Genomic DNA, 23,641 nt, shown 5'->3' with positions numbered 1-23,641 from the left:
TCAGCTATGTATGATCAACCATGTTAAAGGATTATTATTTATGGGAATGCTATGAATTTTTTATATCTACACTTGCAGTTTATTTTAATTTTAAAGAGTGTAGACCATAACTCTGTACTTTGAATTTCACATTCAGGATGGGGAGTTAATCCCAGAACGGGGCTTTTTGATGCAAAATCTGAATGCTTGTGTAGTAACAACAGCTGTCCCCTCACCATGTGGTGTCTTCCATTGCTTTACTGTAGAGATGAATTTTGGCCCAGTGTTTCAGTAATATTGGACACACATGGTTTTAGGTGACAAAGCAGTATGTTTATGCATTCATTTGACTCTCGCAGTTACAGCTGGCTACAGATTAGAACAGGGAGAATACATTCACACCATGACCACCCTCATAGCTGCTTGTAGTAGTTGGATCACAGTAGGCGCTGTTGCATCTAACGACACAATTAACTGTTGCTGAGGAATTGCAAATTCACAAAAGCTCTTTACAGCTTTAGTGGTTGAGAGTGGATTTTCTAAAAGCTTTTTCAAAGATTTTCCAAATTTATAAATGTTTTAGATCTTCACATTCTAAAATTACTGTCAGTTTGAAATAAGATTAACAAGTTGATATTTTAATGTAGCTAGTGAATTCTTGTGCTGTGAGTTAACTGTATAATTAGCTACAGATCTACAGAATTATTGTAGTTTTGTCTGTTATTTAGGAGGATAACCTTATGACTTCTATAATATTTACAAATGGTTAGTAAAGTTTTGAGCACATAGGAAAATCAAAGCTTACCGAAAAAGTCTGAAAATAAAACTTACCAGAAAGCTTCTGATGCGTGTACATCACTGAAAAGATCATCTTGATTTCCGTGTGTAATTGCTTAGATATGCTTTGGATATGGTAAGAGAGAATAGCTGTGAATTTACCTTAAAAAAGAAAAAAACCAAACCTGAAACAACACCTCCCCCCAAAAAAAAACCCCACAAAGTTTTAATACAAATTAAATAGAAAATTCCAGTAAACTGCATATTAAGGCTAATTTTGAGGTATGAAATTTGAGTAATTTTTGAACAAAAGGCTTTTAACCAAAAATCTTAGAAGAATTCATTATTTAAATTATAGTGATGAAAATTTTTGTAAGTAGAACATTAAGTACCTCAAATCTTCCCTTTTAAAAATCTCTGAGAAATATTTTAGTATAAAATATATATCTGGAGTATAATAAATATATGGAGTATATTAACTTGTTTAATACACTAAAAATAATAAGGTTATTGTGCAATGTGGAGATTTTCTATGTATTTATCATTTCTTCTGTAGGCCAGAGTGTAATTGTATGATAATGCATGTAATGTATGTGCGAGATCTCTCACATAAACACGTGTTATTTAAGCGTCTTGCATTTGAGTCATCATAGATAATTCATTTTATACTTATATTAAAAACTATCCGAATATGAATGTCTGAGGCTTTCAGCATTGAATAAAGGACTACATGGATCCAAACTAGGACGATTGATGAAATCCTTGCTACTATTGACTATTATTTACTGTCTTTTAAGTGGCAGGTTGTATTTATGCCAATTTATCTGCTTCAGGGAACACTCTTGATAGCAGAACAAAGTGAATAAAAGTAGTTTGCTTTGCAAATGAATGCAAATGGTGGAGCCTTTCGGGAAGCCCTTTAACAGGAGCAATGCACTTTGATTATGAGTGAAGCTGCCATTTGGACATGGTGAAAAGAGCACGCTTGAACCATTGATTGGGGGAGACAGTAAAAAGTCAGGAAGGGCCCCGTTAAGCTTGCAGTGCGGCAGGCGGATGTCAGTGTGGTTAGAGCACAGTGGGAGAATGACAGGCAGGATTAGTGTCAGGGAGAAGCTTTGCTGTAGTTGTGGAGATGGTCCCTGGGGTCACTCACCTCTGACTGTTGTTCTGTGCTGATGGCTCTGTAATGCAAACTGCTTGATATGTGCCTGTTCATTATCGGAAATGGTGATTAGAAGAGGTATGTCATAAAGAATTCCTTAAAAATAAATAAAATGGCAAGCTACTGATGGTAACAAAGATTTGGCTCTGCAGTCGTTGCCAAAGACGCTGCAAATGTCAAAGATGGTTACTGCGTCTTGCCTTCTGAGGCAAGCGCAATTTCATGCCTTAAACTGCTATAATTGTGTGTTCCTTGCCTTGTTCGCTTTTATTTGGCCGTTATGAAGACAGTTATTTTTAACAGATTGTCTTATGTAGTTAGAGCAAAACATTTTTATAGCTTTTGGTTATTGGGCGGTAGAAGCATCCGGTTTGGTTTTGTGGCATAACTGTGTTTGGGGGGGGTGTGTGGGGAGGGGGGGTGTTGTTTAATAGTCTTAATGGAATATTAGAATCAACAGATTTCATTCCTGAATCATCCCAGAAGGCTAAAACATAGGATGATTACAGTGACAAAAAGCTAACATGACTGTTCTGTTTTATTTAGAGGCTTTTTAAAAATGTAAAAATGAGGATATTTTCTTTCCTGAAAAATCTTACATGTGCAATTAAAAAAATGCCTGAAATTTTGCATCTTAAATTGTTATTTAATCTTTAATGAAAGTATTGTTGCTTTTTCTTTACTGCATTTTATAGTGTCATGCACATTGTATAAATGTTGATAGAAATTAAGTGTGTTAGTGTGTACAATATACAAAACACCATTTTTGAGTGTTAAGGATTTTTAATATCTTACTGTTGGTCTGTTGTTTTTATGTGGTTTTGGCAACAGCACAGGGAGATGGCACCCAAATACTTGAAACTATCAATTTTTTTTTACACGATTTGATTAATTCATTTGAAGGTTTTTTCCAGTATATTACCTCACAAAAAAATGTCCAATATCCCAGTGTAATGAATGTTTTACAAATGTTTTACAGGCACCTGAATGGACAGAGGAGGACCTCAGCCAGCTGACAAGAAGTATGGTTAAGTTCCCAGGGGGGACCCCAGGTCGATGGGAAAAGATCGCTCACGAATTGGGTCGATCAGTGGCAGATGTGAGTTCACTCAGATTTGCATTGTATAGAGAGTGACAAACCAGAACAAGACAGGCAGTGTAGAAGGCAGACGTATATGGGGGCCGACATTGTCTTTTGAGAGAGGCTACAATCTTTTTAGGACCTGGAAGTGAACCATTAACTAACTATGCAAGAAGCAGATGTCAGCCAGTCTCTCCCTCCACAATTAACAGCTGTAACTGATCAGCTGGATGGGGGGGATTCTTGTGCTTACAGTCTTGAGCTACTGTAACCCAATAACAGAAAAACAATTTGCTTCAGGTTTTGTAGCAACCTCCTTTCACTGCAAGAGAATGTTTGTGTGATTTGGTTAAAGATTATATTTCTGTTTCAAGCCAGTCCTTTAAAAAATGTAGATGAGCTAATGGTGTTTAGACAGGTGGTTTCCATTAATTAAACTGAAATATCTTTACAAACTTTAAAACGAGTTATACATATGATACTACTTCAGTCCCTTTTTCTGGATTATAGCATGGTTAATAATGATATTGTGTAAAATTATTAATATCCTTGTTAATTCATATTTTATAGTATTGTACCAGATATCAAAGAAAGCTTGTACTTACAGATTTTAAGTGTTATGATCTTGAAACCCTTAGGGGCTAGGCTGTAAAAGACTTTTCCTTTTCAAGCGATAGATCACTAGAACATGATGTAGTGTCTGCTGAGGACCATTTGAAAGCCCTTTCAGCTGACCCTATTTTATAGGCTCTGGAGGGGCTAATGAGAATAATGTTTAAATCTGCTGATGTACATTTTGAGATTAGATGTTATTTATTATATTTCAGGAATTATCTTAAATAATGGGAAACAAAGCCTGTGGCTAGAGTGAAACATAACCCATTATAGTCTTCTGGGCAAATTTGCGTACTACTTAAGTGTTTTGGTTTTTTTTTCCCTGTTGATATAATCACAAAAAGATATTTTTAGAAGTTATTTTTAAATATTTAATGCATCTATACACTTCTGTTACATATACGAGAAAACAAGCCATTTGCATTTTTATCGTTTTAGAACAACACATATTATTTGCAAATAAGTGGATGTAAGCAAGAAGTTACTAACCTGCTATGCAAATGAAATTAAGTCTTTTTTTGTTTCTTCTGTTTAGTGTTGTTTATCATACTCCTGAAGTATTCATGCTACTGAAGTGGAATGACTTTATTAAAAAGATGCTACATTTTACTAAGCAGATACTAACAGCAAAAATACTTCACATGGCTTGGTAGTATGCAGTGTGCACGGGAAAGATCTTTTGAGATTGCTTTGGAAGAACTGATTAATTTGCTTGATACTGATAATACAACCATATGGAATGATTCCACATATACCCATCACAAAACTAACACTGTCTTAAGACTGCCTTTTGCATGCATTTTCTGCTTTATTCCTTGACACAGGTGTGAAAACATTCTTTATTAAGAATCCTTTGCATAATATATTTGGCCACCATGCTTGTGCACATCCAGTACTGAAAAGAAAAAACAAAGCTTGCTTGCCTCTTCCATTAGGTGAGAAGTCTTGAGCAACATACTCTTCTTTTCAGTGAATTGGAAAGAGAAATGAAAGAAAGGTGTATGTTCCAAGAGCTGTCATTTTCTTTTACAAAAAAAGGATTTTTCAGGGATTTTTACGTGTGGATAAAGGTCCGAGTGTAATCCTTTTTACTTCCAGTGACCTTCAATTATATGATTAATGTAAGTGTTCTCCACGGAAGTTTTTACTTCTCTAAAAATTTCCCACTGCTGATAATGCTAGGTCAGCTTTCCTGACACAGACTACTTATTAGAGTTTCTGCTACTTTTATCACTGTGTTGCACAGAGTTACAGCAATTAGGTTTTGAGAGGAAACACTTAAAAAAAAGCTTTCTGGAAACTTCTCTGGATCTCAAACTGTATTGCATCAGTATCAGAAATGTTGAAACTGGGAACTACTTCAGATATATCCATTCAGCCATTGAACAAGATGTACAGCTTATCCTTTATATTTGTTGAAGGTGACATAGAATAGCATCCAAATTTACAGCAAGGATTCTTACTTTGCTTGGGCACCATCATAGTTGAATAAGAAATTGTTACGCTAAAGCTGCAGGAAAAATTTCTGGTTTTGTTAAACTTTGTGCACAGAGAAAGAGGTGTTTGCGTGTGCAGGAAGTGTTTGCTGCCAAAACAACAGTTCCCTGTTTTCACTGGGAGAGGTGCAGGGAGGTAAGTTTTGGAGTATGAGGTCCTGTTTTGAAATAGCTTGTGTGGTAGAGTTTGGGAATCCCTTGCTTACAGCTGATTTAACATTAGTCAAGCCAGAGGGAGTTTGAAGTGTGTATTATCTAGCAAATGCCCTAGATCTTAAAAAAGAAAAATATTCAAGGGCAAATTTGAATTTGTTTTTCCGACATTTTCTGTGACACAGGAAACACTTTTTAAAAACTTGACACCACTTTCTGCTTGTTTCTTCTCCTGTACAGTATCAAGAGCAGTAAGGCTTGGTTTTCCTTTCACAGTTAGAGAACTATAGTAGAAAGGATTGACAAAGTACAGTGTGCTTGTTTCCATGTGATTTTAAGCATTCAGACCCTTATTAGTAGTAGATTAGCTAAATAGGTGTTAATAAAAACAGTTCAAACTAATCCAGTCGAAAATGATCTCTCCATTGTTGTGTCTGTCTCCAAAGCTTTCTTCCTCAGCAAAAAAAGGCTAGAAAAATATTTCAATACTTTCTAAACAATAAGCTGAAACCATTCATATATACCAGAAGAGCATCAGTGAAATTCACTCCCTCTAACCACCCCAAAGAAATTCAATTTTAAATTGAGGAGTCAATTTAAACAAAGGAGTCTTAAATTTAAACAATTGAAACAAAGGAGTCTTAAACTCCTTCCTTTTTTAAAAAAGTAAATTCCTGCATCAAACTATATTCGTTTCCACTGGCAATTTTTAAGCAGGATGAAGTGACTTGAGGAGAGTGTTCTTGGCTTTTTTGAACTTTTCAGCTTCGTGGTGTTGTTTTAACTTGGTTTTGTGGGTTTATTTGTTTTGGAGGGGGTTTTTACATATTTCTGAATTTTCCTCCTGCCATTATGTTAATGAGTTTTGGAACAGTATGAAGCAAGGTTTCTAATGCTTGGAGCTTCAATACTGCTTTTTCACATACAAAGAAAGCCCAAAAAGTTTGTGTGTCTGACTCATTTCCAGAGAGATTTGTTCAGCTTGGAAAATTGTTCCTTGATTTTGCTAGAACATGACTTTGATACCCCAGAACCTGGTGAGCACATGTAAATCTTATAAAGCTAAGAGGAACTGGAAGTATATTGGAAGATGAGTAGCATTCAAAAAGGTCAGGACAAATTGGAAAAGTAAGATGCAAAAAAGAGGGTGAAATTAAACAGACAATACATGCAAGGACACACAGCAAGATGGTCATCAGGTTCACAAATAAAAGATGCCAAAAACTGGCTAGGGGTAGCTCTTAAAAAGCAGGAGGAACGTGGGGATTAGCAGAGATAATGAGCTAGATACAAGTCAACAAATAGCGAGTTGTTGTGAAAAGGCAAGCATCTTACTGAGAATATACCAACAGGAGGATGGTAAACCTGCATCTACATCCTTAGTTTGTGTCTAGTTTTCAGTATTGCACTTAAACACGTGATTCAACATAAAGAGTCCAGATAAGAATAAAGAGAACAATAGGTTTCTAAAGTGTGACCTACAAGGAAAGATTGTGAAAGAATTCATGTTGTTGAACTGAAAGAAACTACGAACTGAGGATGTAAGTATTCAACTACATAAAAAGAAAACAGTAAAGAGGAAGAGGCTTGTGCACTGTATTAGTTTTATAGGGCAAGAAGTAATTACCTCAAATTTTATCACAGGCTGCAGAATTAGACATTAAGGGGCAAAGAATTACAATGGAGATGATAAAGCAGTGGCATGAGCTGCTGTGGAGTCTCCATATTTGCAGGCCTTTAAGAACAGGTTACACAAACATCTGCAAGAAACAACATCAATGTAGTGATTCTGCCTGAGGTTAGGTCCTTCTCTTCATATGGTCTATGATTAGGCTAGCAAGTGCAAGCTATCTAGGAAAGGGGGAGGAAACAAAACCTTCCCTACAATTGGAAGCATGTGTGAACTAATTTTAAAAAATGTAAAATTAAAGCCAGATAGTCACCGTAGTTGGTTAGTAATCACTGCGTATACCTTAGTTTGACTGTTCTTAAATTCAGTAATTCCTAACAAAGTAATCTTTCAGGTGTTTTTTTTCTTTTCTACTACTATTCAAATTGGGGGTTTGTAGACATTTAAGGTTGTTAAATGTTATTTCCCAAAACACTGCACAAATAAGGATTACTATAAGGCCCATTATATGGCTATGTCTACCAGATTCCCCATCCAAACAGGTACATCCACACAATGTGATGCAGGCCACTGGAAAGTGCCAGCCAAAATCCAACAGTAAACAGCTGTGTCCATCCTGTAGCGCCCCTGAGCTCATTCAGCTCTACTGTTTCTATTTATGCTGCCTCATGTGATACCAGCATAAATATCTTTGCAACATATTTCAATGCTTTTCAGCTCAGAGCTAGGTTAAGCTTGCAACCGTGGTGCAGACATACTGTAAGAAGGCTTATTACTTTAACTTTTGTCATGTTAAATATAGGATATGTTTATCTTGTCTCCCTTCAGGAAGAAATCTTTTAACAGCCAATGAATAATCAACCCAAAATAGATGAGGTTAAGTTGTGCTCATTTTATCAGTATGTTTAATTATTTCAATTGCTAATTGTCATTTAAATATGTGCATATTGGGAATTTAGCAATCTTTTCCCATAAAGATGATTTTCAGCTGGCTTAGTATAATGAAATCTTTCTGCTTTCACAACTGAAAGCTTCTACAGCTTTTTAAAGTAATTTTTATTGCGATTGGCTGGTGTTATAAATTAGATTTTCAAGTATTTTGATTATGAAAGGGAAATGGAGTTCAGTTAACTCTAATCAGGGTTCCTGCTTGCTGACCTGGTTACCTGTACCACTGCTCTCTGTCATCCTCTAAACATCTGTTCTTTGACCCATTTTCCTTGCTGAGTTTGTTGCTCCAGGGTTAGTTCTCATTCCTGTCCTCCAATACTTAAGGAAATAGTTGACCTTTTAAAACAAAATAAAAAAGTTATGTTTGAATTTTCCTAAGCACTGTGAACACCCTATAACATAGTAAAAATAATGAATGGCATGGAGTTTCAAGACTACTATTTCTGCAAAAATTATATTGTTTGATTTGACAAATGCTAAGCCTTATGAAGATTAATAATGATTGTCAGCTTTTGCTGAATTCAAAAATTGAGAAAAAGCACTTAGATGTGAAATTATAAAAGTATATTGTACTTGACAATACCTACCCTTATAGATAAAAAGTTTTTTAAAAAGTATTTGCTGAAAGGCATAAATTAATTTCAGTAACTACAAAGGACATTCAAATTGTAAAAATAACAGAGGAAGTAAAAGCTGTCTGGCATGCCAAACAGACTTTAATGTGATTATTAGATACAGGTTTTTTAAATTAAAGGCAAAGAGATCTCAGATTTCATACTTGTGAAGTAATATCATTCACTTGTCTTACAGGATTTAAATTGATTCTGTTTGCTCCTGCAGTCACTAATCTCATGCATTTGTGTTGCAAAACCAGCCTGATTGGGATTTGCTGCTTGCATAGGAAAACACTAAGGTAGACAGCAAAACAATAGACAGGTGGATATATTTTAGCAGACATTCTGAATTATCATGAAACCCAAAAGCATAAGGTTTGGGGGGGTGCTTATTTTGTGATGTCTGTTGTATGTCCAACCAACAGTTTCAGCCTTTAAGTTTGACTGCGTGAGTTCATACTCATTGTACTTTATATGCCATTCTAAAATAGTTGTCTTATTTTTGACAAATGCAAGCTCATTACCTTGCCAGCAAGAAAACATCTATATGAGAAATGATCCATATGTAAAAGCTCATGAATTTATTAGGGTTTTTGCTTCTGGAGGTTGTTTTCCTAAGTCGGTTTTACATTTCTTTTTGTATACTATGTCTGTGTTAACTCAGTTACTGTGCTCTCCAATTGTGGATATTCTGAAACATTCACCCTTAGCAGCTTACATATATTTATGTAATCAATAGTTCTTCCAGTTGCTTATTGAAGTATAAAGACCTAGCTCTGGATTGAGGTCCAAAAGACGTTATGAATATCTAAGATGGGATTTAGATTGTATGTAGGTCATGCAGATCCCTCAATCTGGGAGTGAAATCTTTGAAACACCTGTCTAATCCCACAGACACACCAGAATGTCTCTGGTGATACTTGGAAGGGAGGAAAAGGTGGTTGCTGCTTACAATTGCCTCATTGCACAAAGTTTTCTTCTGTGCGGTCCTACAGTTGCCCTTACAGTTTTTTCAGAATTGGGCAGCACAATGCATCTTATACCCAAATGCAAAACAGATTGCTTTCCTTCTCATAAAGCATGACCAGAGCATTCGTCTCACTTAAGGGAGAAAGTTTTTTACAGAAGACAGTGGGACACCAACTTATAATTCAAATGGATGGCTTGTGGGGTGGTCAAGCCAGTGCTGCTGCAACTTTTTAGAGTGGCTTGAATTAATGTAATGTCCCACATACATCCTGGTGAGCTGGGTTTGAATTCTATTGCAGAATTAAAATCTTCTGACTCTCAAGAAAGGTAATGCATTTTGCATCAACAGTCACGAAATAAGATGTCCAGGTAGTCGTTGCAATGGGCATTTGAGCCAAACTCCTCCCTTACATGAATGCCCATAATACTGAGCTAAAGACTCTCAAACATGGATTTTAACTGACAAAAAAAAAAGCATAGCATGAAGTCTCCAACATCATGACAATTCTAGTTGCTGAGTTCTTCCTCTTTCAGTGTCCTGAAAAAAGGAGCAATTCTTCTGCTGCTTTAAATTAACTATTAGGGCACTTAAACTGGAGAGAGGCTAGTGTTCTACATCTGGTGATTTAGGCCAACCTCGCCTTTTTTGCAGGCCACATCTTAAACTGCCTCATAATTAAACTCTCAGTTGTTTGGGGGATTTCTGTTGAGGTAGCTACCTCTTCTCCATCTGCTGTGGCAAAGTTCAGAATCACACACGGCTTCAAAGTCTGTAACCATAAGAAAACTGTACTGTTGCCAGCTGCAACTGGTTGGTCTAAGCAAATTCAGTTAAATTCGTAACATGTCTCTTCGTTCTTTCAAGAATAAAAGCACATTGTCCTTAAAATACTCATTTGCTATGTTAGCATTAAATTCAACGTGTAATTTACACACTGGATAAAGACTAGTTATGTTACATACTTTTGAGAAAATTGGTAACAATCTACTAAGCAAACTGTTATAAGTAGTGCCAAAACAAAGGTGCATCTTCTAATTTGAAATATTTCAAGAGATCTAGTAAGTTGCAAATAAGAATACTTGCAAAAAATGGAGAATGATTTGGCTTGATGCTTCAGTATTTGAAGTTTCACCAATCTGTTAAAACTGGAAGACAATTTTAGAAGCCTTTTTAGTGTATGTAAGGGAAGGCAGTTTATAAAGCAACAACAAATTTTGAGTATGTCACATGAAAATAAAGGAGTGGGTCATTATTGTTGTCTGACTTGGGTCAAACAGTTCTTGATATAATTGTGGTTGCTATGAAAAAGCTATTTAGATCTAGATGGGAAGAACAACTCAGTGTAGCAGCTAGTATTTTGGTTGTAAGGGGAGAACTTCAGATTTGGCAATTTATTCTATGCTGTTCTGGAAGATTAGATCTGCAAAAAACCTACTACTTTGACAAAGCCAGGAAGGCATTAAAATCCTTCTGTATCTGGCTTTCCTTTATGAGAAGAATGTGGGTTTTAACTCGAATTAGCCCCAAAGAGTCAAGAAATTTCTCATTGCTGCATATTCGGCTGAGCTACTCACAGGCTGTCTCCACATTATATTTTTCCATAATTCCACAGATCTTGGCATTTTTGCAAGACATATCTTCCTGCATGCTCTCTGTCAGTTAACAACTGGGTGAACAGAACACTGCTACTGGGACAGCAAATTTCTGATAGCTGATGCTGAGAAACTGTGGCAGCTTTAGTAGATCTTTAGAGAACTTCTGCTCAGGAAGATGCTAAGAATAGTAAACAATTCTAGCAGGACCTCCACTTTTCAGCAGCACGTCATCCTTCCTTGCAAGAAGGTTATATACGTTTGGGAAACCAAGCCACATGGGTTATCTCTTCCTCTACAAAAAAACCCCACATTATTTTCTCAGAACGTTGTCAGGACCCAAGAGATTTGTACTTCTGTAATTATCTGGTGCAATCCTGATCAAAATAGTATCCTATTCAGAGAAGGAAGGTAGATTGTTGCCTACAGAGGATTGCCACAAGACAGCAAAATGGCGAAGGCTTCAAAGTCCCGTTGGCATGTGTCCTGCAAAGCTAGGCTGGTCATGGTGCTGGAGGGGGTCAGCTGAAGTGATGGGCTGGTGGCTGCTGCTGTGGGAATGAGGAATTGCTCTTCATCTTCTGCAAAAGGGCTGTTTCTCTCTTTTTGGCATCAGTAGGATCACTGGACCTGACTTGACAGGGTTTTCCCTCTAGGTCTGCCACAATTCTGTGCTTTTTTTATGCCTGTCTTCCCTGCAGGATGAAAAGTAGCCTCTCATTCATGTGATAGCAAAATTTGCTTTTGCCTATGCTACTGAGAGTCTTTTAAGCTGACTCTGAATAATATATTTTTTTTCTCCTGTGTATCTCTGAAGCATTGATTGTTCCATCTGAAAGAGGTGGCAGGTGTCCAGGGTAACAAGAGATTTAACATCTGGATGGTCATGATCAGGAATGTTTTTACTGCTAGGTGTCTTGTTGAGTAGCAACTAGCCTTGTGATCTGGACTAATTGTCAGCAGTACAGGAGGAAACCAGCTCTGTCTGGCTTTCATTGCATAAAATCATCCCACTAATCCCACTTGCTTTCAATAAAATCTTTTTGTAGCTGAAGAGCTATTGAAACTGAATTCAGAAGGGAGTTCTCAGAAGCAAACTGTTCCTGTGGCTTCTTCCTGTAGGTCCCATACTAAGATGGTTTAATTTCTACTTCAGCAATTTGAATGCTTGCATCCAACACTCTTTTTTTTGTCATCTTTCTCTGTCTAAGAAAATCTTTTTCACTGTGCATGTGATTATCTGACTTTGTGACTTCTGTTATCCCTGGTAGACTACAGAGACGCCTAGGTTATTTGGGCATAGAAACAGCCATGTTTAAAGTCGGTTCCTGTAAAATAATGCAGTGTGTCTGTGCAGCAGTACAAGTACTTGCAGGAATATGAGATCTGCCCTCTTCTGTTTTAAATCAATTTCACAGTCTTGATCCGTGTTATTTAAGGTGTCCCCAGACCCAGGATTTCTTAAGGGCTGGCTAATGCTCTGGTGAAAGCTGTTGTCAATAACAGCAGGCTTTTAGCACAACTTTTCACACTAATTATAAAACTCATAATTTAATATACATTAAAACTATGATTTTAAAGCATTATGCAGGAACAATCAGCAATAATAACTAGAAGAGTAATTCTACAACTGCTTCATACTTTGAATAACAGTATTTCCAAGTATGCTATCTGTTATCTAATGAAAGAATAATAATATAAGCAAGTTATGATAAGAAATTGAGTGGAGAAAGCAATGGAGCAACTTACGTTGTGTAACTTACTGATTTTTTAAAAATCAGTGTTAAGAACTAACTAGTAGATAACACTACTCACCACTGGAGAGGAAATTTAAATTGATATTAAGGATGTCAAAAAGTACAGAGGAACTGGCACCAGCAGAGACTGCAGATATGAGTGGCAAGAACAATGATTAAACTCAAACAGATCAAACTGAAATACCATTTCATATGTTCCATAGGTTGGATTCCTAATAATCCTTAGTAGTTTAATACTGACATGTTATGATTCTTGCCCTATGTCAGCATCTTTAACGGCAATGACAGCTGAAGCTGATGGACAAATAAATCTTAAGTCTAAATAAGTGATACCTGAACTCTAAGTGAAAAGAGCTGGAGTAAACATGAACTTTACATAGCACCTGGAAAAGGACTTCAGTATGCAAAATCAGTATGAAAAATTCAGACCTGCAAAATCTTCAGTATGAAGAAGAAAGCTGACAAAAAAAAAAGAGAATAATACACAAATAATCTTCTCATGTAACCTGTGAATGATGATAGTAAAGCTGTGAGTAAGAAGCTTGATGAGTTGTCAAACTTACATCAGCTGAAGGTGCTTGTTCAGTGTTTGAGATTGTAGGTTTTCAATATCTAAGCCATACACACAGTTGCTACTTCCAGCTTACCTGGTGAATGTTGAAATTGAAAGTCCATCAAAATAGGGACAGATATCATAATGCCTTCAACAGAGAAACTCTTGGAAATATTTGATGTAATAAATGGAGTAACTTACTACAAGTGCTACATCTGGGCTCATCAAGTTATTATGGCTGAAGTTAGCCAAAAAAAGATAACCTATGTCAAAACTGTTACTTCTGAACTTTTTGCATGTAGGGGGAAATGTGACATGCCATTAGGATCTAGAAATAAACCAAAATCCTTCACTGTTCTAGTGGAGAGGGCTGGTTTAGATTCTAATTCAATTAGATGTAATATGCAGCAAAATTTATATCTATTATGGGATACCTACACTAATCTAATTTGGGAACATCTGTCTTGTAAAGGAAACCTGAATCCAGCATATTGATTTGCACCACCTCCAATGCAAAGTTTATGTTGCATGTGCAGTCTCAGTTTGAAAGATAAAACAATAATTGCCATCCTCTGGGAACGTCAGTGGTTCAACACAGAGAAAACCAAACACTGGCATTGGGGTAGCAACTTGGTATACCTGTCTTTGTCATTGCGTGCAGCTTACTCTGCTCTACTTGGTTCAGGGAATCTCTTCTCTCTTTTTCCTCTCTTGGCCTTATTAGTAGGCTGTAGATCTTTGAAAGAAGTACTTAAAAAATAGCAAAATGGTTTAGAAATGACTTTGTGGAATACTGAACATAGATAATGCCTTGTCATATTCGCAATGAATCCACTGCATCATTGCAGTAAGCTTTAAAGGATCAGCTACTTGTTTGCATGACAAGTTCTTCTCACTCTTTTCAAAATAATCTATTATAATCCAGTTTATATAACATAATTTCTATTTAAGAGATGCATAGCAGGACACACCAGTAAGGATCCATTCTGTTCAGCAGTCAAGAATGGATTCCCCTCCACTCAGCCTTTTAAAGCATTGTCCCTATAGAGACAATCTGCTAATAATGAAAATGGAACACAAACGTTTTAATTTGGATTGGTTTAGACTATAAACTCTTCAAGGAAGGCATTATCTATTAGGGAATCACCTGTTTCAAGGAGGATCCATCCTGTTGTTTCAAAACCAGGATCATGCAGATCACTGGCAGAACTGTTAGTGCTAGTTAAAATTATCTGTTCATCGTAGTATTCTGGGATTTTTCTCTTGGAACAATTAAAACTTTATCATACTGCAGCAGTAGAAACTGGAGTTTTCTATGCCAGATATCTACCTCTGGAAAAAGGTTTTGGTTAATTAGAGTTGAGATTTTTTGTTCATGGAGTTTTCATTTAAACTTAATCATCCCAGAAAATTAGGTTTAATTTGTAGGGAAAACAGACCACTGTCTTAAGTCTTGCTGTCATTTTGTTAAGGAGATCCAGCACTTGCCTGTTTTTAAAGCAAAGTCCTGCAATTTCATAGGCAGAAATGTGGGTGGGAGGAAGCAAGCAGACTAGACTAGAAGCAGATGGTACCAAAGTATTTTAACTATTGAAGTACTCACTTACGAATCCTGTAATGGAACAAAAATCCTGAATCTTCAGATTTTCTTCTTCTTCTTCCAGAAAGTAGCTGTACTCCCTGGCAGCTTTGCTCTTTAGTGCTGCTCTACGTAAAGGATGCTAGTCTGTTATTGTTAACATTAGTTAGTTAAAACAGCAGAGGTCTATGCTGTGGCTCTGAAGGTCTAAATGATTCATATTGTGGGTAAATAGGATCCCACGTGGAGGAATATCTGACTTTGTAGGTGATGTCTTTTTTTATTTTTGCTCTGGGCAGCACACTACCGAGTGCGTTACACTAAATGGAGGTTAACATCTGAAGTCCCAGGCTCAAATAGCAGGAAACGCAGGTTACCCATCCCAGGTAGTATCAGTTCTGATTCAGTGCGTTGCCTGTTTACATTTTAAGTTTTATTTCATTTGGGTGGCTCAGACTACTTGATTTCAATTTGTAGCTTTTTCACAAAGACATCATATTCAAAAAAACTGAAATCGAAATCTGGTATTCATAAAACATTTTCAGTAATTAAAAAGTGTGTATATTTCTTTGAGTACTACCTTTTAAAATGCTTTTACATGGTACCTGAATTTTGGACTCTAGATAATTTGATATAATGCAGATGCTAAGTGATTAAAAGGATCTTGATTTTAAATGAAGTCTGTCGTCTTTGTTATCTATAGCGAGGTCTAGAAATTTGGGATGGGGAAGCTCCTCGTTCTGGGTGGGGAGGAATCCTGTTTGTTTCCTTACTTAAGTAAAAATGAAAATGCTAAATCTGGTGTTACTTTTCTCCCAGACTTTGGTATACATGGAGAGGTTGAAGCAGGCAGCTCTCCATCCTTTGGATTCGCATGTAATAAACGTTTTTCCTAAGATATTTCAGGACTTAGAAGGTATCTTTGCTGATCTTTGGCAGTCAGACTGTTACATTTGTGGGGGGGACTGAATGCCTGACCATTAGCGTGCTTCATCATCTGGACCTATGTGGGTTATTTTGTTCTTTTGTTCAGTATTGAGAAACTAATATCCAGAAGATAACTCATTTGTTTCCTTTCTCTCCCTCTCCTTGTGGTATTTTTAGGTTAGAGAATATAGGGTTTAGCAATGAAAGAAAATAAAATTTGAATATCAACTGGATGTATTATGGTGATACTAACAGAAATGTGTAGCATTGCTTACATTATTTTAATAAGCTAGGAATGTTTTAAAAAGGACTAAGTCTACAGTTACTTTTTGCCAGTTTGGGATCCACAGATGAACAAAGCCAGCAGCAGAACATCAGCCTCGCCCTATTTAATAGATGTTCAATGGTGGTATTTTGCAGTAAGCTGCTAATGAATTCTTCAACAGCCCCAATTATGTAATTTTCTTTTTTGTTGTTGTTTTCATGCAGGTTACGATGAAAGCCAAACAACTGAAGGATTCTGTTACGTATACACCAGGTGTGTGCTACTAGATCCTCACTGATGCTTATAAAAAGCACTGTATTCAGATTATAGCTGTGCTGTCGTGGTTTAGCTTCAGTCATCAACTAAGGACCACACAGCTCCTCGCTCACCCTCCCTCCCCGGTGGGTTGGGGGAGAGAATCTGAAGAGCAAAAGTAAGAAAACTCGTGGGCTGAGATAAGAACAGTTTAATAATTGAAATAAAATTATAATAATAACAACAACAACAATAAATTGTAATGAAAAGGAAAACGAGAGAGAAACAAAACCCAGGGGAAAAACAACAAAAAAACCCCAAGTGATGCAGCCACTCGCCACCTGCTGACCAATGCCCAGCCCACCCCTGAGCAGCGATCGCTGCCCCCCGGCCAACTCCCCCCAGTTTCTATACTGAGCATGACGCCATATGGTATGGAATAGCCCTTTGGCCAGTTGGGGTCAGCTGTCCTGGGTGTGCCCCCTCCCATCTTCTCACTGGCAGGGCATGAGAAGCTGAAAAGTGCTTGACTAGTGTAAGCACTACTTAGCAACAACTAAAAGATCAGTGTGTTATCAACATGATTCTCATACTAAATCCAAACCACGGCACTATACCAGCTACCAGGAAGAAAATTAACTCTATCTCAGCCAAAACCAGGACACATGCAAACACAGTGCATTTTGTACCTTTCAGGTACAAATGCTTTGCAGAGAGAATTTTGCAACCTTGCCTTACTTTGAGCAAAGAGAAGAACTGATGGGTATTCTGAGGGAATGTTTCCCTTTAGCTACATCCTCCCAGGCTTTCTTACTCAGTTTATCGTGGGTTTTGTTCATTTGTTCATGCTGTTCTGTTTGTTTATATCAGTGTGGTAATCTACTAGTACTTCACATGTACCAGATAAGCTCATAATTGGCAAAGTTCATTTGCTTCTTAACAAATACCCTGATTTTGCAATAAGCATTCTCCTTAAGCTCTTAATCCAGAAGAGTTTTTTTCTCCTCTCTGCACTATTCTGGGTACCTTTTATTTGCAGGCAGTTCCCTGCTTGTTTGTGGTTTGTTTCTTTTTTTTTTTTTGAAGTGTAACAACAATACTTCTAACAGGTATCATTAGGCTCTCTGAGCTTAAAACGCTGGCCCAGAATTCCAAGAACGTCAAAGTCAACGTGAATTTGCCAGACCACATAATCACCCAGCGAGAAAGGGAGGAGGAAGAGGAGGAGGGGAACTACGATCATATCCCAGAGCAGATGGATGTCCAAATAGATCAAAAGGAGACCATTGCAAGTGAAACTAGACACCGCAAACGAAAAATTATCAAAGCACCTGAAATTACTCTAGCAGCAACGAAAGAGGTACCAGAAGAGAAGGGCAGAGGAAGACGCCAGAAAGATTTTGATAATGCTGAGCAAGAGGAAGAGAGTGATGATGAGAGCAGAAAAAGAGAGAAAAGCCATGCCCCAGAAGAACTGTGGACTCAAAATCAACAGAAACTTCTTGAAATGGCCTTGCAGCAATATCCAAAGGGAACATCGGATCGCTGGGATAAAATAGCAAAATGTGTTCCTGGAAAAAGCAAGGTATGCTTAGTTTTTTTTGAACTATAGTATAAATTGAGGGGAAACATATTTTCTACCAATTTATGATTACCTTAAGAACTGAGAGTCCATGAAGAAAGGTGAGGTCTTTACTTAGCCTATCAGTCCAGACATAATCGACCTGAAGAGCATTACTGTCATGTTTGTTGTTTTTATTTAAAATATATTTTCATTTAATTCAGTTTGTTTGATCTATTATAGAAATTGTTGAAATACCTCCTGTTTCATTTAAAATACTTACCTCTCCTCTGCCTTTCAGATCTTCAATTGCAGGACAAATTAGATTTTAAAACAAATTTTGATTCAAAGTTAGTAACCAAATGTTGGTGAGCCGCTTTGCTTACACTTTTACAATACCTTTCTCAACCCATCTCAATGAACAAACAAAATAAGTAATCCATCTGCAACTTTTAAATGCTCAATAACCTATCTAATGTTCTTTTTGTAAGTATAATCTTTTTAAAATAGCTTTCGTTGTCATTGATATAGTTGGTCTGTGTTAGATTCCATAATAGTTGTGATAGATTAGTGTGCTTGCTTCAATCGTTGTAGCTGCAGAAAATCCTAATTTTATTTGTGCCAAAACCAGTGTGAGAGAGCAGGAAATGTGGGTGGGGGATTTGAGTGTTTCTCTGGCTCTGAAGCTGTTCAACAGCATCTGGTGTCAGTAGGTGCTATGTTAGCGACCGTAAAGGCTTGTTTTTAACAGGGGATCCTATCTATCTGCAGTGTGGCTCATACCAGAATAACTGTTCTGAAATAGATATTACAATACAACTGTGTAATAATTGCATTGACAGTCATTGCCAAGAAGTACTGGGCAACTGTTTTCTTAGGTTTGTGTGCTCTTTAAAGAGAGAAATTATCCACTAAGAAACATAAATTGCAAGTTCATTTTTCTAATCTGCTCTTCACTAGAGGTAGATTCTCCTTCTGAAATTCAGTGTGCAACTTTAAAACAAACAAACAAACAAAAAACAACAACAAACCTCCAAAAAACCTAGCTATTCTTCTAGAATGAGGTAGCATGTATAGAGTTAAAGCAACACTAAAATATCAAACTTTAATTAACACTTTTGTTTTTCCTTTTAGGAGGAGTGTATAGCAAGATACAAGTTGCTTGTTGAACTGGTACAAAAGAAAAAAATGGCTAAAAGCTGAATGTTCTGAGCAGAAGAGATGTAGCTCATCTTTGTCAAAATGGAGTTTAAAATCTCATATGCAGGAAACTGCATTTTTGTACCTCAGTATTTCTATATGTCATGTGCCTTAGTAAAAGAAAATTATTAATAAATCTTATACCATCTTACCTATTTGTGTGTTGAAGAATGAAGGTGTATTTTTGTGTTGGAGAGCTGTTTATGCAGATGTGTGATAACAATGTCTTAAAAATTAGTGGACCTTCAGAAAAACACACTGATAATTGCACACTGAAACTGGTAGTTTTACAGCCAATGAATATACAGAATATAAAGAATTTATGTTTGTTTTGAAAGAGAGAATTGATCTGAAACTGCTAAGCGAACATGAGAGTAATGCAACTCTGCACCAAAATATATTTTTCTTTCTTGCAGCTACAAATCCAAGACCATAAGCTTATAAGCATGTCTGCTGCTACATGAAATGTCTAGTCATTCTAACAGTATTTTGAAATAAGTAGTATTGCTAACCTTAACTTCCATGTACATTTATATGCACCTGCAATGTAATACCTTTTCTACCAACCCTGCAGACTAATACACAGTGATATTTGATAGTGCTGTTAATTTGGTAAAGCTGAAATGGGTAAGAACATTAAAGGCCTTATATATCTTAATTTCTAATTAAGAAATTAAGGCATATACTTCATGACCAGTTTCTAAGTACAGAATAGGACTTAAAAGCTAACATTATTGGGCTAAGAATTCTCATATGGGGGGGGGGGTATATTCTGTATTCAATATAGTTTGATTTTATATTTGAAGAATAGGTCATAAGGGCTACTATTCCTTACTTGCTATTTTGTTTTTCATAATTTTGGAAAAGTTGTACAAAGCTTAAAATGCTGGAATAAAGGGTACTTAATGGGCTGTAAATTACATCAGTAAGTCAGAGCAGTGATCATAGTCTTTCACAAGAAACGTTAAGGACTTGCATTTTTTAAAGAAATATTTACCACTCAAATTCTGATTTAATACCAGGATTCTAATAAGTTTTTGATCTTTAATTCAAAATTAAAATGAAAAATCAGAGAATCATGTATCTGAACTCAAAATCTGAACTTGGTGGCTGAAAATCTCCATTAACTTCCTGCTATTTACACTGTGGATTTTCCCCAGTAACTGTTTGCCAATTGTGTTGCTTCTGACAGATCAGCATTTCACAAAATTTCATCCCATTCCCATAAAACTTTAAGGGAGGAGTATTTGGGGAAGATAACGGTGTGCCATATGTGTTCCTTTACCATTTGGAACTTTTTTTTTTTGGTCATATATAAAAAAATAAATCTTAGTTGGTAGAAATAATGATATTGTGGAAAATTTACTAGACACAAAATAATGCATCTAAATTTTGTTTCACAGAGAACTTCACACGTTAACTGCACTGGAAACTAAACATATTTAGAAGCTGTACTATGATCTGTGTGTGCTAATTGATCAAATAGTAATTCTGTGCTACTAATGCACTGATGAAGGAAGAGTCTTAAGTGAGGTCAAGTGAGGTATTTTCAAGAGATACCAGGAAATCTTAACTTTGAGTGTTCTGGGTGACTAATACCTTTTTAAAGACAGATGACTGTAGCTGTAAAGCAAGGTAATTGAAATGGCTACAATGAAAAGCTGCTAAAATGGTTAGGTGAATTGGTGAAAATTAACTTGGCAGAGCCTTGACAGGGCTAGGGTAGAAGAACATGAGCGAATGGAGATGTATTGTTCATGAAAAATTTGACTGGCAGTTGGAATATTTCTGCTGTTTCAAAAAAAGAAAGCAAGTAACAGGAGAGTGTAGTCTCTGAGGATAAAAAGAGTCCTCTTTCCTTTCCACTCTGGGTTTACAAGACTTCACCTGGAAGGGCGTGCCCAGTGTGGTATGTATGTCACACTTCAAGGAAGATGTAGCCCATGCAGAAGAGAGCGGAGAGAATGATCCAGAGTCTACAAAGCCTGATTTGCTAGGAAGGACAGAAGGAATTGTTGGTATTTGCTCTACACTAGAGAGAGAACTCTTCAAGTATGTAAAAGGGGAGCTTTGCGCTTGCATGATCTCTGTGTCTTCCTGATGCAATTAATACAGAACTCTTACATGTCTCTGGGGCTATGAAGAATAATAATGGGCTCACTTTGGAGCGAGAAATAGTTTAGTTAAATAATGGGGCAAAAAAATCCCGTGGCAAATCTAATAAGGACTTGGGAGGACTCTGACACCTTTATCATTGGAAATCTTTAAAAACGTACACATGTGGGAGTACCTGCTGAAGACTTGCCCACATCACTGCTGTGCATGTGGCAATAATTACATACTGCCTGCCCAACACCTTCAGCTTCTCTCCACCCTAGGCTTTCTGGATGGGGTCTAAGGAAGAAGGACAAGCACTACTTACTTACTTACTGGTAAGAAACTTTTTTTCTCTTTTTTTGTTTGTAAGAACATCCACACTGAGAAACTTAAAGCAGTGCTCCTGACAAATACAGTGTATCTGAAAGAAGATCCTTAAGGACAGGCAAAGATTGTATGTGTCATTGTGTCACATGTGTCAGGTTGAGTACCTGAAGTGATGTGAATGTCTAATCACAGGTGCTGCTCATGCCTGGATGGAAGGGAATTCATGCATTGCTTCCTTGAAGAATGAAGCTGCCTGAAAGTAGAGGCAAGCTCACCATGCAAAAAAAAATGCACTGGCCTCTTCTGCAGTGGAACTGGACCATGAACTGGTGGCAGGCCCAGCTGTCTCATCGTCAAGAACGGGAAAGGTTTTGCAATGCACTGGTGGGTCATTTGCAACTGGAAGGGTGTTTCACACTGACTAGTCTGGCAGGGTGGGTCTTGGGATGAGGAACGGCAGTCAGAGTCCAGCATCAGTGGATCTAATCTCTGCAGCCACATGCTCAGGGATGACCCATCTAGGAGGAGTCCTTCGTGTAGTGAAAGCCTTGTCCAGGCCCCATCCAGTTGGACTTCACGTTTCGTTCCTCAAGGGCCAAAGGAGTTGGCCCAGGCTAAGCTGTAGCTTTTGTGTTTGGCTGTGAGCCTCAACATCTTCAGGCTCTCAGGGTCCTCTCCTGGGGTTGCTGGGTTTTTTGCGTGATGAGACTGCAGGCCCTTTTGGCAGTGGCTCTAGTCTGTGATCACTGAGGTGAGATGTGATGCTCTCTAGAGAAGTGGTACACTGCAGGCAGTCTCCATAAGAAGACCCAGGCTTTGTTTTCTCGTGGTTCTGGTATCCACCACCAAAGCTACTGTTTTTCTAAAGCTTCTGTCCATGAAAATCAAGGTCACTCTAGGCTTGGGATTTAAGCAACTTCTTCCAATTTTGGTTCTAGCACGGGATGCAGGTTTTGGTTTATTTTTCAAGTACTGTTAATATTTGCCTGTGAGCAAAATGTTTTTACTTTCCTGGGCAGTTGTGAGCTGTGCCTCAAAGTGCCTTTTGCACTATAACTTTATGCATGAAATGCATAGTGTCTATGCTGTAGCATCTGTACTATGACTTGCAGTTAAATGAGTCAGATCTGAGTCTTATTTTGAGCATCTTCTGCATGTCCCTGTTGATGGGATAGGCAAGATAGGCAACCATACACAAGTGAATGAGTACAGTAGGATTGAGATGCTGCAAAGGTTAATAGTGCTCTAATTTAGGTTGGTTTAGTTCTCAAAGACTAAAAGATGCTGTTCTGCAATGTCCTGTAGATCTAAATGTGTGGACTATATTATTCTCAACTTCACAGCTGACAATGTATGAACTAATTAAAAAAAATTTATTTCAGGGAAGATTTTGCAGTGTGACCTCCTTATGAGATGACAGTCTGAAAACAATAGAAACACTGAGTGTTTGACTTTAAAAGAGCTCTCCTTTAGGCAGAACCAACAGTGAGATGTTAGTGCAGCTTATGAAAAACAGGCACCAGAAAATCAGTCAGTTAAATGTCACACAATCACATTGCTGAGAGCAGCTCCTACAAACACAACTTGAATGGATAAAGTTGATAAAACCAGGATTTGAGGTGTCACAGGCTGTCCAGAATTAGTTGGCTCCTGTAAGCCATAAGGTGTGTTGTCATTGTTGTCAGTAAAGCTGGATTTTGGTGAAAACAACAGCAGAAAGTTCAAAAGCCTGTTAACATGCCACTCTTCTGAAATGCAGCGCATTTAGTCTGCGCTGCTCTCGTGACACTGAGCCCACAGTGGTTCCCGACACATTTGAGGGTAGCTCGGTAACCAGTGACTTGGCTGCCAGGAACCTGCGCAGAGGCTTGGGCTGCTTTGGCATCAGAGGCATTCCACAGGGACAGCAGTACTGGCTTCTACTGAACTGGTGCCAAATCAGCCACAGACCATCATCTTTGATGTCGGGATCTGCAAAATCATTGAAACAAGGTTGGTTTTGACTGCATCTGGCCCTCATGTGAACTTTGATGTGGTCTCTTTCCTTAAAGGGCTAGTGAGTTGGTTTGTTTAGATGGCAGAACTGTCCTTTTCATT

At 37.4% G+C, this 23,641-nt stretch overlaps 1 protein-coding gene across 1 annotated transcript in view; it reads left to right on the top strand.

The window, feature by feature from the left end:
- DNAJC1 (DnaJ heat shock protein family (Hsp40) member C1) overlaps positions 1-19,283 on the top strand; it is a 114,968-nt gene extending 95,685 nt beyond the window's left edge. The window contains exons 9-12 of the mRNA XM_072854434.1: positions 2,901-3,020; positions 16,329-16,377; positions 17,469-17,944; positions 19,055-19,283. Coding sequence (XP_072710535.1) covers positions 2,901-3,020; positions 16,329-16,377; positions 17,469-17,944; positions 19,055-19,123 — 714 coding nt within the window. The 3' untranslated portion in view covers positions 19,124-19,283. The remainder of the gene's footprint in view (positions 1-2,900; positions 3,021-16,328; positions 16,378-17,468; positions 17,945-19,054) is intronic.
- Positions 19,284-23,641: the final 4,358 nt, after the last annotated feature.

Source organism: Ciconia boyciana, chromosome 2, assembly GCF_034638445.1.
Source record: "Ciconia boyciana chromosome 2, ASM3463844v1, whole genome shotgun sequence".
Classification (NCBI taxonomy): domain Eukaryota; kingdom Metazoa; phylum Chordata; class Aves; order Ciconiiformes; family Ciconiidae; genus Ciconia; species Ciconia boyciana.
Note: the sequence above shows the minus strand (reverse complement) of the source record. Positions and strands in the feature narration are given on the sequence as shown.